Source organism: Rissa tridactyla, chromosome Z (assembly GCF_028500815.1).
Source record: "Rissa tridactyla isolate bRisTri1 chromosome Z, bRisTri1.patW.cur.20221130, whole genome shotgun sequence".
Taxonomy (NCBI): Eukaryota; Metazoa; Chordata; class Aves; order Charadriiformes; family Laridae; genus Rissa; species Rissa tridactyla.
In genome coordinates, this window is record NC_071497.1 from 19,597,398 (window position 1) to 19,616,194 (window position 18,797).

The 18,797-nt window shown below is 36.0% G+C and overlaps 1 protein-coding gene across 2 annotated transcripts in view; it reads left to right on the forward strand.

Moving 5' to 3' along the window:
* HSD17B4 (hydroxysteroid 17-beta dehydrogenase 4) overlaps positions 1–18,797 on the forward strand; it is a 72,074-nt gene that overhangs the window by 36,552 nt on the left and 16,725 nt on the right. For both annotated transcript variants that reach the window (XM_054184918.1, XM_054184919.1), the window contains exons 17-19: positions 3,616–3,681; positions 15,081–15,150; positions 18,505–18,611. In XM_054184918.1, the coding sequence (XP_054040893.1) occupies positions 3,616–3,681; positions 15,081–15,150; positions 18,505–18,611 (243 nt within the window). The remainder of the gene's footprint in view (positions 1–3,615; positions 3,682–15,080; positions 15,151–18,504; positions 18,612–18,797) is intronic.

The window sequence follows — 18,797 nt, forward strand, 5'->3', positions numbered from 1 at the left end:
ACAAACTCAAATGGAATTTAAATAGTTCTCCTCATTGAAGAGCGTGAGTGAAAAGGCACTGTTCAGGGCCTGGGAAACCAGTGGTTTTGTTTTGACAATTAGGGAGAAAAGTGAATTGCTAAACATGCAACTGACAAGGTATTCTTACATTCAGGTATTTAAAATTATGGATGTGGAATATCCTGATGGAAAAGAGAATAGGAGATTCTCTGGAAAATGTTTAGAATTTAAATTCTGTGCACTTGGAATTAGAAAATGATGTCTGAAGTTAAGATAAAATTGATATAAAATTGATAAAAAAATTTATATAAAATTCATGATGGTGTGGAGAGAATGCTCCTCTAGAGGATTTGTATTAGATCTTTTAGAAGAGGGTCTTTTGAAGTCAACAGTGTAGCAGGCTGTAGTCTCGCCCAATTTGACCCAATTAATTCCACAGAAGTGGTAAAATCTGCTACATGTTGTACATCAGGCTTGCTAAACTCCTTAAAATTCTGCTTCTGTAGGTCAGATGGAAGATGCTTTCAGTTCAGCTGTCCAATTTGGCAAAAGTCTTATTGACTCTTGGTTTTATGAAACCCAAATGTAAGCTTTGCAAACAGAAGAAACTTTACTTGTTTTTGATTTTCTGTATTTAGTTACTCCCAGTCATGCTCTCCATAAATGAACAGAAGAGGAAAGTTTTATCATTTCTTGTTAAAACCTAGCTTGGGAAAGGTTTTATTTTCTTCATCTACTTTTGATCTGAAAAAAATTTACAGACCTCTTAGATGAGAACAAGAAGAGAGAATTGGCTTTTATTTGTAAGTATTGGCTTTCTCAAGTAGATTTGGGGAGCTTTACCTCTCTAATATGTAGCTTTAAAAGTGGATTTTTTGGCTGCTCTTGTTTGGGTATTGGCAGCAAGAGTGACAAAGAAGTTGAGATTTTACATACTTTGTCTAGGGGCCTGCTACAGAACTGTTGGATTGTACCAACTAGACTCATAACAGAGTCCTGATTTAAAGTTGTCTCAGCTCTGCTCTCATGATTGCATTTCAATTTCTGCCTCACTGCTTACGTCTCCAATTGGGAATACATGATCTATGTGTCATCAGTTTAGCATTACAGTGTGTTCTGCTGCTCCACCTCATATTGTCTTTGCTTCTGTTTAATGGGGTGGGAGGGCTTTTTATATTTTAAAATAAATTGATACCTAGTGATAATTTCATGTGTATGTATACAGAGTGTTCATGTTTAGTTTAGTAACTTGTTTTTCATGTGTTAAATTTATGCTAACAGGTAATATTGCAGGATGTTGCTCTAGTAAAAAGACTAGCTTAGTAAAAAGCTGAGAAATACTCAAATATGTAGTGTTAGGTGTGAACTTGCAATTTCTAGAAGAGATCTCTAGGTGTAGCTCTTTATAAATCTGTGTCTGTGTGAAAGAGGTTTGGAAAGCATGAAGAGGAAAAGTGAAAAGTAGCATTCTAGTTTCTCACTTCCAGCGGAGTGGAACTCCTGCGTTTTGTGAGGGAATTAGCAAATGACAAACAATATCATGTGAACACATAGTGTGTATTTCCAAATGCTTGAAGTAGCTATTCAGGTACCTGACATAACTATTTTTTCCTTCAATACGGTGTTAAAGGGTAGTGCCAGCTATGACTGAACGTTACTGGGAACTAGAGCATTGAGGCACTACAGTAATAAACAGTCCAAGTGAATAGAGGCCATTTTACGTTCATTATTTTTGAAAATTTATAATGGTTTTGTACATCTGTAATACTCCAGGTAATGTTCTTTGGGATTTTTTGGATGTAAACTTGCAAGTTTTTTGATTTAAATCTACATCAATTATATAAAAGTTTTCACATATGTAGCTTTGCAGATAAAATCTTGAAATGCCTGCTGCTTCAAAGAGAAATTGGAAAAGCCTCTGTATAGTATAAAAAATTCACAGAATATTATTGCAGACAGTGCATAAAGGTCATTTATGGAACCCTTAATTTTTCTGTCAACAGAATTTATAATAGTGCCTGTAAAAAAAAAAAAAAAAAAAAAAAATCAGTGCAAAGGAAATGTTGCTAGTCTATAGTGGTGGCATCTGTAAGTCCAGTGTAGTGCCTTGGCACCTTTTAGTTAAAAATTGCACTTTAGGCAGATGCAACTTTTTCACTCTATTTTGTGAAGTATGAGAATGCTATAAAAATGATTTTACATTTTAAAATACAAAGAATACCTGTTTCAGGCAGCAGTCTTTCTTGTGATAGAAGAAAACAAAACGTACTCTAGTTAAGCCAACGCAGAGATAGCAAATTCAACAGCGGCCTCTGCATGCAAGAGACCAGTTTCAAAGGATGAGTTTCCTGCTTTGTCTTTGCAAACCTTCCCAACTAAAAAGACTTCTACGTCCCTCTGTGCCAAAAAGAAATCCCAAGGGCTGATCAGATGTATTTTATAATGTGTCAGTTTACACATTTATTGTATCCGCAAACTAAGAACAAATTTCCAAGTTAGGGTCTATGATGAGCAACATGTGTAAGTCATGTCTCTCCTCTCGAGTTGAGGTTCTCTTGCCCTCCTGGCAGAGAGGTTTCCTTAATTATTCATATGTTGGCTAGTTTTAATGTCTTAATGGCTTGGTATGTCAGGCTGAGTTTCTTTAAACCATCTAGAAATAGATGGGCAAGCCATTCTTGTTTTGAAAGCATGTTAGGTAGTGTCCTTGTTATCAAGCTGATTAATGTGTGGGTCCATTGTGGTTCTTTGAAGTGACAAAAGCAGGAGTAATGTTATCAAGTCTTCCACGTAAGAGGTGGCTTTGCTTTGATGGTTTTAGATGTGAAACTACACAGCACTCAGTTTCTTTTGATTTATCTTTTCTTTGGTAAAGAGCTCACACAAACTAAGATAAAGCAGAATTACTACAGGTGGGACTGAAGTTGGTTCCTTTCATTTTAGAGGTTATGCAAGTTTCTGTTTGTTTGGATACTTTTTTTGTTTGTTTTGAAAACCGAAGAAGAAGAGAGGAAAAAAGATTTCAGCTACTTTTATAGTTTTGAATTGGTTATGGTGTTCTTTGTGTTTATCATGATTTAGGATGTTCTCTGTCAGCCTGTTGGTGAAGTTTGTATCTTCAAAACTGAAAAATGAAGCAGTAGCTTGCACAAGGAACAGCTTTTTACAGGAACGTGGGACTTAATATGCAGCATGTAATTGTGAAAACAAAAGAAAAAAAAGTGATGTAGTCCATGAGTGAAGTAGTAAATAATTTTGTACTCCATTGTGCTTTTTAAAGTATTCTTTTAAAAGCTTCATAATGTTCTATCAGACAACTATTTTTTCTGAGTGAATAATTCTTGCTTGAGCTTTTTTGGATAGTTGGTAAGAAATGTAATCAAACTGATCAGCTATAACATGTAACTGTTAGCCAAATCTGATGACTCAGGATTGCTATCTTTGTAAAGCCAACCTTAATAAGAGACTTTTTATATTTGTCTGTAAATGTAGAAAGGCTAGGAGAAACTTTAACAACTTTGTAAATGGTGTTTCTTTTTATACGTACATATTCTGGCATGGGTATGGATAAAAGATTTTTGCAGTGGAATATTAATACTACTACTTTTGCTTTAGGTAACAGGGAATCCACCCAAGAGACCCCCTGATGCTGTAATTTCTGATGTCACAACAGCTGATCAGGTAAAGTTTTGTATGTTCTAGGTGTGGAAATGTTTGTTTTATTTTGAGAAAGGAGCCTTATATGACATTCACTAATAGTTCAAATTTTCTGATATAACTCAGGTATTTATATATTTGTGTGTGTTTATATACCTATGTATGATGTGAAGCTAAAATTTGTGCTAGGTTAAGTTATGACAGTGTGTTTGGTGTACTATCTAAAACATTCTTTTCATGAGGCTGATGCAATTTTATAATTGTTTATTACAAAATTCTACATAGAAGGAGGAAATAAACATTTGTATTCTGTTGTAGTTTAAAAAAAAGAGGTTGAAAAATCTGTGAAATTTACAACAAAGGAAGCAAACAGAGCATGATCAAAAATAAAAGTGTTTAAAGTTCACAGTTTTGAAAAAGTTACGTTTCTGTAGTAATAGTAGTCAGGGAAACCTGAAATACTGACAGATGTCTTTCCAGGCGTGTTTCGATCTGTCCACAGTCCCATTGGTTCCCAGCATCTACTTTCCATAGACAAAAACCTGAGTAAATAAATGTATCCTCCTCTGAAGGTAAACATATGCAGGTATCAGACAAATAAGACAAGAAAGTCTGGAGCTACCACTATCAAGACACTGAGTAGTATTTTCAAAAGGACCTTAGCCATGGCAGGAAGCCATAGCTTTTGGAGATGCAATTAAAATGTTGAGCATCAGCTGAACTGTGGTAACTGTGATGTCTGCTTAGCCTCTGATTATATATGGAGTAATTAAACTTAAGTCTCACGCAGCTGATTCATGTGCTTGAAGTCCAAGTTAGCCCTACTCACTTAAACCAGGAAAGGGAGTTTAGATCAGCATTTCTGTTTTTATCACTGATGTACTTGCTGCGTCCAAAAATTCACAACGTTGGTCTAGAAGGTCCAGATGTCTAATTCTTCTGAATAGGCTTGTTTGAAAGTTGGCAAGATGAGCAAGGAGCAGGGAATGGTGAGAGAGTATTTTGTTCCTGGGAGGTGTTTAAATGTAGTGAAAGGTGCTCTCTAGTAGCTGGTGCTTTATTAGAAAACACATAGGAAGCCTAATGCCCCAGTAGTTAAAAAATATTTACTTTGAATGTTGGAACCCTAGTTCAGATTTCCCTCTGTGTGATTATATCAGAATTGATTCCAGGTTCATTAATTTTCAGATGACATTTATGATCCCCTTGTTCATATGGTAATCTTAATTTCTGAGCCTTAAACTCTTATGTCTGGAATTGTTACTGTGTATAAAATGCTAAATTCATGAAATAAAAGAGGATGGTAGTGACCCTGTAATGCAGAGGTTGGGAAGCTTCTGCAAAATAAAGCTGATGACACAGAGTAGCCACTACACTTGTTTTATTTTAAGATCAACTTTGACAGGTAGGTATATGAAGAGAATTCCTCTCCAATTAGATCTTGCAGGAGCCACAAGTGGCGAACTTTGAGGATTGTAAGAAGGCTTAACTGCCAAATTATTCAGTAGCATCTGTGCTTAAGTGATGATGCCTGTGTACAGGAAGGGTAATGTGTAGAACTTGGGAACTTTATGGGCAGGAATACAGACTTTAATGTGAAGGACAGCTTGGGGAAATGTTTTCAAGATTTTACGTTTATGTGTCTGTGGAATGACAGATAACTGCCTAAAATCCTTTTTGAAAATGGAAGCTGGCACACAAATTGCATCGAAGTTTCTGAAATTTTTTTTTCTTGATGTTCAAATGAAAAAGGTTTTGGCAGAAATGGCTGTTGCCATTCAGCTCTTGAATTAGTATAGAGTATGAGACAGACTGAAAGAGTCAGTTTGCAGACGGCATTTGAGTTAACTTAAACTGTATTAATTTCCAATGATAGCTGTGACATTCACCGCTCAGTTTTTGTGTTACCACAATTAAGTGGCTAAGCTGCTTTTCATAATTACCATTTTTCTCCCTTAACTTTTCACAGCATGATCATGTAGTAAACTTCCTGATAAGTAGACCATCATGCGTATTTTAAAAATGCTTGCAGTGATGACTGCTATCTTTCACTGAAGTCAGTGACTGGTTATATTGAAAGTTATATTCAGTTCTAACTCAACTACGCTGGGTTAAGTTTTTTCCAAGAGGAAGAATGTTTTTTAAATGCTTTCAGACAGGAGGATGTGCTGCGTAGTGAAGAGGATACTAGGAATAGAGGGCTAATAGCTGTTTTTGCCCTTCACCATGTGTTTAGCAGATACAGCCACCTACAGTTCCTTGAAAAATGATTGTAGTGTGTCAGTGGCTGTTGACAGAACAAACTGATCCTTTTGGTTAGTGGTATCAAAGACTAATAGCAGGTAGTATAATAAATGTTTATCCCTTTCAAATCTGTTCCCATTCCTTAGAAGTTCTTTAAACACCAGCCGGTGCTTATGAATGAGTTGCAGCACTATGGTGTAAGCTGCTTAAAGATGAAAAATAACCAGTTAAGAAAAATTTAGAAGTATCTGACCTTCTCAAAGTCTTTAAGGCTTAAAATTTGCATCCTGCTGAAGAAGGACATAAAATATTTCTACTGTGCGTGTTCATGAATATTTCTGCAAAGAACTAGGTGACATTTTTTCCATCTTGCCCTGTAGACATGTGCGCGTGCTGTAGTATTTTTCTAGCTTGTTCTCTGTTCTGTAACTTGAGCTGTACTTTACTAGATATGCTGCCATAAATCTTTTGAATAAAATGGACCTTTTGACAGAAGATCAAGAACTCTAGAGCGTGTTTGACTATTGGGCGTTTAGCAAGAAATGAATCATTCGATTTCAACCCTGTAGGGAATGTTTAATGTAGTTACAGAGCATCAGTATCATCAAGCTACTCTTGTCCTGCCAGTTTTTGAACCAGGGCCTTAAATTAATCAATCAAGCAGATTTTGCTGAATAGTTCCTAATGCAGTTAAGAATCACAGGCAGTGAACGACTTGTATCTCTGCAGGGTTTTGTCTCAATAGAGTTTTCTTTTTACTCTGTTCCCAAACGTTTTGATTTCTTGGGAATTCATTTTCTGATGACACACAAAATAAGCTGCAGTGGGTATTTAAAGTGGATGAGATCCAAGTGATGTAGGTCACTTTTGAGGAAGGAAACAAATATGGAGTTGGGGGCATTCTGTGGGTTTTTTGTTTGTGTTTTTGTTTGTTTGTTTATGGAAAAACTCACAGCATTCTGATATTGTGCACGTTGCCTCCCAAGAGATAAACTGTTCTCTATCTTCAAATTTCAGAATTAATATTCAGAATACACAATGTTGAGACAATAAATAAACAGTATAACAGCAGCCCATAAAATGGCATTTTTCAAGAAGTCGTTTCAGTTTTAGTCTTCTGTGTTTCCTCCCACTTTCTTCTGAGAGCTACCTGTCCTGTTTGTCATTATGGAAAAAGTAAAACAGTAACATGCAGAGTTTGCAGGACTTCGAAGTTTTTGTTAATGTCAGCTCATTTCAGTAAAATGTCTAATAATTTTAAGAGGTGATTACCAGCTGAAAAATTCTCTTTCCTTTTTGCTTGCAACATTATCATATATTTCACTAAAGCATCTTCCTACTGTAAATTCTGACTTTGTGTATTTGTTACGTACATTGATATGGAGAAATAGACGTGACAAAGAGGTAGAAAAGATAGATTTTGAAAAATATGGTGTCTCAGCCTACCATGCTTTGGAACCAGCTGTTGTACATGCAACTGTGCCCCCCTACAAGTCTCTGCAAAGCTGTGTCGTGTGACCTATCAATCACATGTGTATTCCTACCAGAGCTACTTTTCCATGCAACTTGGGTATCTCAAGCACATGATACTTCAGCTCTGTGGTTTCCAGGGTCAGGAAAGTTGGGTGTCCTTGCTTTCAAAAATTTCTAAATTCCTTTTTAGAGCTGATGAAACTCAGACTGATATCTGTCTGTTGGAGGAACAGCTTTTTGATATCCTGTCATTTTTAAGTTGCTTTCATTTGGAAGACTACAATGATTTTTTTAAGTGTTGCAGAGTCTCTAAAAAGATAAAAATTCCAAATAAAGCTTGCTTTGTTTGTAGGCTTAATCCCCTTTGTATGCAGTGCTTTGTGATATGATTTTCAGTCATGTAGGCATAAATTGGTGTGTTTATTCCCTCTCCTTCAAGAACTCCTTTCATGGGCAAAAAGAGAGCTCTAGGCATGACCTGAGATAGATAGCATAGTTTTCCTATGTTATTTGTTGCAAGAAGTTGTGTTCTGAGAAGAAGTAACGAGAGGAAAACAATCTTATGGTTAGTGATATGTTGGAGCTGTAATTCTTCAAAAATGGATTTTCTTTGCTTTGTCCATAAAATTCCTATGGCCTGTGGGCAGCTGTTACCTAGATATCCCAAAGTACTCAGACATGGGTGTTGCTCCTTAATCAGTGTCTGATAGGAGGGAATGAGACGCTGGAATTTGGAGATGAAATCTGGGAGTTGGACTAGCAGGAGGGTGTCTGAGCATCACAGGCTGAAATTGAAATTGATGGGGTCTCTCCTGTGAACTTGTACAGTGTACTTTGAAAATGTGTTGTGCTTTGAAGAGTTAGGCCTTCAAATGTTAAATTGGGGAGCTGGAATTGGTTTCTGCTGCTGACAATTATGACCTTTTCTGCTGTGTTATAGTTTCCAGTCTATAAAGGAAGGATGTTTATAAATGTTTGAGGCATTTTCATTGTACAGAGAATGGTTAAAGGAGTGGTGTACAGCATCTGATGGTGATTTTTGAGAATGTGATACAGTGAGAAGCATAAAAAAAACCAACCCAAATACACAGCTTAGTGTATATAGTGGTTCTTTACTCATTCAGAAATTTTTAGAGAGATTCAGTAAATTCACACCTAGACTAATCTGATAGGTTTTAAAATATATAACTGTGTAAAGTCTTCTGTTCCAGGTATACATCAGGCATTGACTGACAGGGTGTGAAGAAATCACTGCTTTTTAGTGGTTGGTTTGTTTGGTTGTCTTTTTGGTTGTGGTTTTTTTTTTTTTTTTAATACAGTTCTTTTCTGTTTTCTCTGAAAGTGGAGTAAATATTTGGCACCTGCCATGTTTCCAGTAGTGTCATCGGCATGCTGTGACTTAAGACTGAGGAGTGTCCCTTCGCTACCTGAGTCATTCTTAGTCTTGCAGTCCTCCTGCTTATGCTGCTGTCCTCTAGCTACCTGAATTTAATTTTTCACTGTGTCAAGTTCAGCTAAAACTGCAGCTCTTTATGTAAATGGAAACAGTTGTGAAGACAAATATGCACAAATCCATCTTGTTGTAGAAGAGTGGACTTCACAATAAAAACTTATTAAAAAGATCTTGGAAGGAGAGGTGCATGGGAAACATTTAAGAGCCTAATGAATTATTGAACTAAAACCTACTGTAAAATGTCCTCTGCCTGATGGTATGATAAGACCCTTACAAGCTTCTGTGTAATTGGGATGTGTATGCTTACCTGTGGAAAGTCATCTTTTATTATACACAGATTTCATTTATGTTTTCATTTTAAACATCTGTAAATATTTGTGTGTGTTTTTAGAAACATATGCATAGGTAGAATAAGTAATCATTAAAATTATATGGAAAAAGAAAGAAGTTGGTTATTTCCATCTTATGTTTGTTCCCTTGGGGAGATTTTATGCTTATTTTAAACAGATTAGAAGGAAAAAGTTATAGGAAGGCGAACATTTTGAGTTAAGGTCGTTTTTTGAATGAGTGCAATAAATCATGTGAGAGAGAAGTGATGAAAACATGTGCATGGATGGGGAAAGTATGGTTGGAGGACAGAGGGGTCTTTTATGTCCTGCTCTGTAAAGATTGTAGGACAGCATTGCCTGAAAACATGTAAATTTAAATTAACTTCAGAGAATAGCACAAGACAGCCTCCTGAGAGCCTCAGATGATTTTTTTTTTACTGTTTGTAGCATAAATAATTTGTTTCATGAGAAAATGAAGTGCTGCAGTACGTTCACAGATACGGAGAGCAGGCCAGGAAAAAAGTGCTTAACAACAAAGGATGATACAAGCAAAACAAAGAGATGTGAAGCCATTGCAAGGATTTGATAATGTTTTCTTAATTTGTCTAGAGATTCCAGTATGCAGAGATGATACTCTCAGAACCCTTGAAATTGTGTAGTGAGTGAGCATTCATAATAGTAATTACTTTAAAAGTTTGTTACAAGTTATGAGGCTGATTTCAAGACTTGTACACACACACACACACACACACACACACACGTGTTTATTCCTGTTGGGAAGATCAGAATGTAATTTTCTAATCATTGCGATTTTGAAAAATAGTTGAGGGCTTGGATTACACTAGCATTTTGTGTGGTAAGATGATAAAAGAAGAAAAGGTACTAGCCTGGTAGTTATTTTGTTTAAACAAGATGCTCTTTATTAGCAAGAGTTTGTTTGCTCCCCTTATCTATGCATGTCCTAGTAAAGAATATAAAAATTGTTACTCCATTTAAAATTCCCCAAACCAAAGTGGTTTGTTCGTTTGACTAAGAGAGCACTGTTAAAGGAAAGGCTTCTTGTAGATTTGACATTCTACTGAAAAGTGGCTAAAATTCTGTGAAGCTGGTGCCAAAACATATAAATTGATTTTTAGATTTGAAAAATATGTGGTAGGGATAAACAGTAAAGACGTGAATAGTGTGGGGTGAGGAAGGAGAAAATACGTAGTGCTGTTTTATACCTATTCCTTTTTATATCTGTGTATGTGAAGGTGTTTTAATTGAACATTTTAGTAATTCTTATTCTTGAGGGAGTCAAAGGTATGTAAGGAATAAGGTGGGTTTGGATAGTCCAGACCACTGAGAACATATAATTGGAAACCTAAGGCAATCCAGGAAACTATATACTTGTATTTTTTAATTACAGTTTTGTTAAAAAGTGGAATCATGTGTGATCCAGATTTCCACAAAATATATTTAGGCATTGGAAACTATTATGAGCAACTTAAACTGCTGATTTTGTTTATTTTTCACGTACGCCTACTTTGAGAAAAACGGTTATCTGGAGGAACAAATAAATCCTTTTATCTTTCTTTGTGTTGGTTTCTACCAGTTGCACTTTCCTAATATCTCTCCTTACGCTTACAGAGATAATTAATTAAAAAAGGAGAAATGGCAAATGGGGATCTCAAATAGCCAAAGAGTAGCTACTTAATTTTAAGTACACTGAATTACTTAAGTACTGTGCTAAATTTGAGCCCTAAGCATCAGCACTGCCAGTTAAAATGGAAGCATTCATTATTCTTAATGTAAATTGAGCTCATTGAAATGTGTAGATGAGATTTGTGGCTTTTTAATTCATGAGATTGCTTGACTGCGTGCTCTTACTTAAATAAGCTGTACATACATGTACGCACACATATATACCCATGTACTTGTTAAGATAAGCTCTTGGGCAGAGCTCTTTTACTCCCTGGTTAGAAGGGAAAATATATGGATAGTTGGCTTCCTTTTTTGTTAGCTTTACCACTGACCTTTATTGCAGTCTGCAGGCAAGACTGAAAAATTGGCACAGACAGGTTGGATATCGCCTTTTCTTTTGTGGCCTGGCAGAACTCCTAAATTGCTAGGAAATGAGACTTGACAGTTTGTGTTATTAATTGGAGAACAATCTAACCATATTATGACTGACTTCAATCTAATGTCCCACATCAGTTGACTCTTGTCATCCTCCAAGGATGCATCCCTTTTTCTCTTTTTTTTTTTTTTTTTTTTTAATGCTATCACTCAAGACTTCAGGAAATGTCATTATTTGAGGAATATAGAAAGTAGAGCCAGCAAGGCTTTAAAACAACTCTCTCTCTCTTCTCATGTAGAATGTAATCTATATAATGAAGTAATACCAAAGACTGTGGTAAATGAAAAGCAGTTTGTTGGCAGACCTGACTTGGCTGCATTGAATCTGAAATAACCTTCTGCGTGACTGTTTTATTCAGTTCGGCCTGTATGTTTTCTAGGTGTGACTAGTGCCACTCTAGTTGTTGAAAGTACAAGAAGATAAGTGTCGTCTCCCATATTCATGTGTCAGACTTTTAGTTAAATACATTGATCACATTTAATTCTCTGAGCCTAATTATTTTCTAAATGCTACACTTATTTTGTTAACGAAGCACAAGTATTTTTTACTACAGTAATTTTGAAAAGCATTTGGTAGATTTATTGTCTCCCAAATAGTGCTTATTATCACCCCCAATAAATGGCTAGTTCTTATTACAGCTTTAGTAAGCAATAGTTGCTTTCAGCTTAGTTGAGATCTGAGCTTAAAACATAAATTTGTCGGTTTTATGCTACATAAAAGAATTTTCCAGTACTTCAACTAAATGTTATTTAGTTTGAATTAAAATTTATTACAACAGCTCCTTAGTGAAAATAGCCTCCTGGCAGCTTTTGTAAAAATTTAAATTAATGGAAGAATGAAAGTGAGACCTTTAATTTAGTTAAAAAGTCATTTAATTATTTAATTTCATAATTTCATAATTTCAACTTTTATTTTCTAGTTCTCAAGAGTGGCAATTTGCTGTTAGATTTTAGACTGTCTCGAAAGGAAACTTCAGTAATGAAGGGCGATACTCTACTTTGTAGAATTCTGTCAAGAGCAGCTCTCTTTAATTTGTCAGGTTTAATTTTTTTTTTAAAAAAGGAACTAAGGGTCTGTTCCTCTTCCTCACTAAAAGTCTCTTTCATAGTGTTATAACTTTGATATTGGTGGCATTAACGCCTTAGACAGGTTTTAGCAAAGAAGGTAGTGCTACATCAAGGTTGCTCATCTCTACCTTTCGACTATGAAAACACAGTTTAACAACTGCTCAGGGGAAGAGTGGAAACAAGCGAAGACTTGGCAAGTCAGAAGAGCAGCATGTACATGTTCTTCTCTGAACCCCTGCTGCTGTGCGGTTTTTATGTGTGTGATCGGGAGTGTGGTGGCACTTTTAGATCCACGTTTTTCTTGTATTTGTGTGAGCATTGAGATAAGAGAGAACAATAAGTGAAGGGAGCAGGTCCTTGCCGTGGTTCGTAATTATTAGCCTGTTTCCAGCTGTCTCTTACCACTCATCACTTTAGTTCAGCTGCCTTAGTGGTGTAGTAGAGTGTAAATATTTACATTGAGTTTGCTTTCCTGTTCCACCCTCATCCAGCACTGTGTGTTTCACCACACACTCGTTGGGTGCCCCCTATAGAATTGCCTCCGTGGCGTAGGATCACTTGGCAGTCCATTTGGCTTTCTGTTTTGGACTTGATTGGGCTTGTAGATTGCTAGATTGCTAGCTGAAGAGTCCTGGCACTGGAGGATACTGCCTTCAGGAGATCTTGACTTTATGCTGCTCACCAGGTGAGGTATTTTAGTGATTTCTACTTCTTGGTGATGCTATAAGATTAATTTCAGGTTATCTGTTCCTTCAGCCGAGTATATGCCCTCTCCTTTGTCCATTTTGGAAGGTCAAACTCACACCCATCTGAATGGTAGTCTTACATTAATATAAGATTTCCAGTCTTTACTTTTTTCCTAAGAATTTATAGTATCAGTTAGAAGATAATTACAAAAAAAAAGTTACAATATGTTTTGGGCAAAAGTAGAATCACAGTTAGAAATTTCAGACCCTCGTATTGATACATCTTTTTTTTTTTCGAAAGAAAAAGTGTTTCCAAAAGAGTAAAAACCAACATAAGCAGCCATGGAGAAGTATTAGCTTAGTACTCACCTTTCTAAGGTTTGTGTGCTTAAGCTGTGGTGCAGTTTAGGATTTTCTTCTTGCCATTTTTAGTGCATGTATCCAGTTCTCACACACAAAAGCAGTGACAAGCTCTTCTACTTTCCACCATAACTGAGACTCAGAACAATTGCTGTATTGATGAAGGCTACCAGGACAATTAAGAGAGAACTAGAGCTTAGTGTGAAAGCTGTATATACTTGAAGAAATGGACCTGAATATTAAAAGATTAAAAATAAAACAAATGGATTAAAATGACAATATGAGTACAGAACCTCTTTAGTTACACAGTCCTTTGCATCATTTTTGATAGAAGAAATGGTGCTAGACACAGATCAGAAAATACTTCCTTTGGGGAATCTTTCTTCGCCCCCCCCCCCCCCCCCCCCTTTCTTTTGAGTAGTGTGTGAGCTTCTTTCCTCCAAATAGAGTTTAGTGCAGTTTTCCTTAATTTGGATAAACACATACGATTTTTTTAGGATCCCAGTCCAAAATGTTGGTAGAAAATGTTTAGTGATAAATGGTTCCCAAAAATGTGCTCAATTAAAATTATTTTTTTTTTTTTAGTTTAAAAGCTCTTTTCAATTAAATTAATGTTCAATTTGTATATGCCATCATATAAAACTACTAAATTCTTGAAATCTTCACTAGTGTTAGTTAACGTGATGTACTGATTTTCTGTGTACTTTTGTGAATGTCATACTAGAGAGTGCTCCACAATCATTTAGTCACTGGATTTCTCTGGAATCTGATAACCAGGGGTAAGTTTTTAGTCCAGAAAGATGCCCAAGTTGGCTGGTCACACCTGTCGTATTACGGACTACTGGCCACTCTACACATGCAGCAAATACAAGTTTTGATAATGAAAATGCTAAGGCAACACAAAGACAGAAAACTGAATACAGTAGCCATATTCTTCATCATTTCTCAGGTTTATTCACATTCACAGTACATACAATACATTACATCCATATTTCTCTAGTTTTTGCTAGTGAAAGAGAATATTTAACACGAAGCAAGTCCTCTAGAAAGCTTGTTGTTGTACTTTGGGGTTTTTTTTGTTTGTTTTTAATATTAGGACCAGCTACCCATGAAGCTGCTAAGAGAGAAGAAGCTGAGAAGACAGAATTATGTTGCTCTAAAAAGGGAAGGATAGGGATATTTCTGATCTCTGTGAGATTAATCAAATGTTGAGAAAGCATGGTAATGTTTTTAAACACACAAGTGTGTGTTTAAAAAAAGAAAAAGAATTTTTATATATAATTTTTTTTTTTTAAATTGTGGATGAATCTGTCATGGGAGACTTTAAAATTACACTTCGAGCTAATGAACCTGTGGACAAATTCTAGAAAATGCATTACTTTGCTGTTGTGAAATTTTAGTGAAGCTGGATCTGTATGTCAGCAGAGTAGGTTGTTTTTTCCTTCCATTAAGCAGTTGTGTTATTTTCTTATGTACCAAGACCACACACAGTTCTTGGCACATTTCCTGGAGCTTTGGCAGTTTGCGCAGTAACAATTTCTGTTTTACCAGTTTTTTTGTAGAGTATGTTATCTAAGGACTATTAAAATAGATTATGATAAATTTGTTAATCTGTGATAAGTTTTTGAGTGACTCCTGCTTGTTTCTCCCAAGCATAGCTAGCCTCCCACTTTTCTTTCTCTGTTTCTGCAGGCTGCCTTGTATCGCCTGAGTGGGGATTGGAATCCTTTACATGTTGATCCAACTTTTGCTGCTCTTGGAGGTGAGCTGAGGGATACCATTGTACTAATATTTGGGTGATGGATGACATAGATATATTTTTAATCTTCTTTTCACTTAGTCTGTAACATCTTTAACAAGATGGAAAAAAGTGCTTTTTTTATCGCTTTTCTTAGAGTCACCGTTAGATGTCTCCAAAGTTCTGTGTGACGCTTTGCTTTAAAGCATTGCTTCTTGTAACTAGGAATGCAGAATGATGCTTGAACTCTACCTACAATGGAAACTGCCTCCTAGCCCGTTTTGCTTTGAGAAATTATTTGTTGCCATTACCCCATCTTTACAATCTCTGTTTCATATGCAGAAATAATTGACTATCAAAAGCTTCAGAAGGAATTCCATAAATTCTTTGATAGATAATCCTTTCCATCTAAATTTTGAGATTATATTGGTTTTGGTGGAATTCTTTGTGCTTCTGTGTAGCCTTCTCAATCCCAATGAATCTCAGGAGGGCAGGAGGGAGGGAGTTTGTCACCTCTTGCTAGTGCAGTAGCTTTTCATTTATGTAACGTTACATGCCAAAGCATCAGACCATAGGCTGCATTAACTGATTCTTGCCGAGATGTTATTATTAAAGAAGGGTCTTTTTACTTAAATTTATGTTGTAAAGGTATTTTTTGGAGTTATTTTCAGGCCTTACTAGTAGTATTGTTTGATTAATCCAGGCAGACAGCAATCTGATTTACTTCAGAAATTTTCTTGAATATGTATGCTGTCATCATAAACTTTACATGAAAATGCTTGTCCTTGTTTGAAGTCTGTAATAATTGATATGCAGTTTTCCAGTGACTTCCTTCTTGTATAGAAGTATCACTGTATGGGTGCTTACCAAGATAAATAGAGCAGAGCTATGCTTCTTTGCTCAGATCTCACTTAACGTATTTCCACAAATCGTCTCCTTTCGTAAATACATACTAATTGTTTGGTTAACTCTGTTTTGTATAATTTTATGTAAATTTGTGTTAATAAATAATGATAATCAAATACCAGCATCCATAAAGAGATTTGCACAGTTTATTAAACCATTCTGTTTGTTTGTTCAGCTGATGATTTTGGATAAAGATTTAGATAGAATCACCCAATTACTATTGGAGATGCTGGAGGACAAAAATACATGTTTATAATTGAAACCCCAGTGTTTAAAATAATGATGATAACCCTATAAAAACCTTACAAAAGAAGAGGAGTAGTAATCTTTGACTTGCTCACATGAAGAGGACTGTCGCTTAGACACAGTCAAAAATGAAATTAACTCTGTAGATGAGGTGGTCTCTTTGAACAGAAAACTGCCACACAGGATTTTGGAACTGTGGCAGTCTCCTACTCAAATACCTATGCTAAATGTAGGCTCAAACAAAGAGGAAGATGACTGTAGATATATTCCACAAGTCTTTTTTCTAGTTATACGAAAGCTGTTTTCTTTGGGCATATTCACACACCTTCTTCTCTTTAATCTCTGTAAATGTTGTCTTTGACTGGCTCTCACCAGTGTGCACTGGATGGAAGCATTCAGGATCATGCGCTCAGAGCGTTCCAGGATTATTGTTAAGCCTTCCTGTGGGTGATGTTTCAGAGGAGATATGCTACATGAAAACACTTGTTTATATTCTTGAGCCTTTATTCCTGTAGCTTATGAGTATTTCCAAGATATTAGAAAATGAAAGCAACATTTTTTTTTTGGTTTTTTCATTTTAGTCTAGATAACAAAGTAACTTGGTTGCCTTCTGGATTTTTCTTTGCGTACGCATTAGTTTTTTAAAGAAAATACTAGGGAGAATATATATTTGTCTTTTCCTTAGTTCTGAAAATAGTGGTGGGTTTTGGTTCTTGCGTGGTGAATTGAGCTAAGCTTTTAAAGAGCTAAATGTCACTATAACATTCTGTATGAGAGATACTGAATACTGGTATTTTTACAATAATGCCAGTAATCTGTTGTAAAATTGACTGCATGGTGTCTTTGTACTTTCAGAAACATTCTGTGTGCAGTGTACAAAAAAGAGTGCTCCTAAAAGTGCATATTCAAATATTTTACAGGAAAGAAATGTCAGAATGGAATACTTATGGCAAGAAAACAGACTCATGTTCCTTTTAGCCAGTCCTTCTGTCACATCTCCTCTCCTACCCTAAAGAGTCAAAAGTTCTGTTTCTCATCCTTACTCCTGATAGCCTTGTCTTCCCTTTGGGCCACGTCTGAGAATTCCCATCTTTCCCAGCATTGAGTCCTAGTGGGTTTTTTGTCTCTGTCTTGAAGGTGGTATCTTCTAATTCTCTGCAGGCTGGTCTTTCTCCTGTCTCCTCTTTTTTGTTTGGTAGGTTTTGCTTTTGCTTTTTTCTCCCAGCTGTTGTTCTGAGGAACAACTTTTCATGCTGTGTAGATGCTATGATGCGTTGTTTAGAGCTTGGGAAAAACAGACTCTGGCAGCTGAGAGTGGCAGATGAGTTCCAGGCAAAGCAACTGGTTTCGGAGCTGCAGACCTGTCTCGAATTCATGGGCTGTTGCAAGCGTGATCAATTACTGTTCACATGCCTTGTCAGGAAGAGCAACCTGTTAAGGGATCAGGACACACTCAGTACAAGCAGCATCTTTAAAACTTAACTGTTGCACTTTAGTAAATGTGAGGTCAGTTTCTAAAGGTTTATTTTGACAGACTGACAGGACTGGAGAAAGATTCAGCACTAATACAAAGATTATCGTCTGCCAAGGTTCAGTTCCTGCTCCAAAGCATAAAAGTGCAAGGAAACTTGACCAAAAGTGTCAGTGTAAACTGAACACTGGGTTGTTTTTTTTTTTCTCTGTTTTGTTAGATGTGTTCAAAATGCCTGAAATCTTTTCAGGGTTTTTTCCACTTCTAAATAAAGAAAAGTTAATCCTGAAGCTTGCGCTATATTTGGAAACTTTTGGCAACCCTGAATAGAAATTAAAAGTGTGAAGCATCAAATAATCTTAGTATCACCACTTCTTAATGATTACAATACCTCTTGCCCTTGATATGCATTCTTCCATGTAACTGTCTATCTGGTGTACCTATACACGTATGCTAAAACAGCCAATCTCCTTATTTTACATTTTGTCACCTCTACAGGCAGGGAATAAGAGTCTTACAATAGCATAGGCAGTGTTGGAGTGCCAGTTCTGAGTGAGCACTTTCCTCTGCCTCAAAGTAGAGGAAGCAATAAATGGTAACAGACACCTTTTCAGTGAGATAAATTAGGTTAAAAAGGACTAAGAACGTTATTGGAGGAAAATACTATGAATAAAATATAGATATTTGTTTGTACAAATAGAAATACATGCAGACTCCTAATATTACAAATGCTAAAATGTTACTTTTTAAAATAGGATTTAAGAAGCCTATACTTCATGGACTATGCTCTTTTGGGTTTGCTGCTAGAAACGTTTTGAAGCAGTTTGCAAATAATGATGTGAACAGATTCAAGGCGATCAAGGTCTGTGTGTTCATTCTTTGCATTTAATTTTTTTGATTTTTCTGGTTTTAGTGACAAAAAGTTCTTTAGGGTGGGAAGAGGCTTTTGCACTGTCTTAACTACCACGATTGCATTACTTATTGCTGCATGCATTTTAATGCCTCGATCTGCACATTTACTTAAATATTTAGGCTTTCTACATTGCAA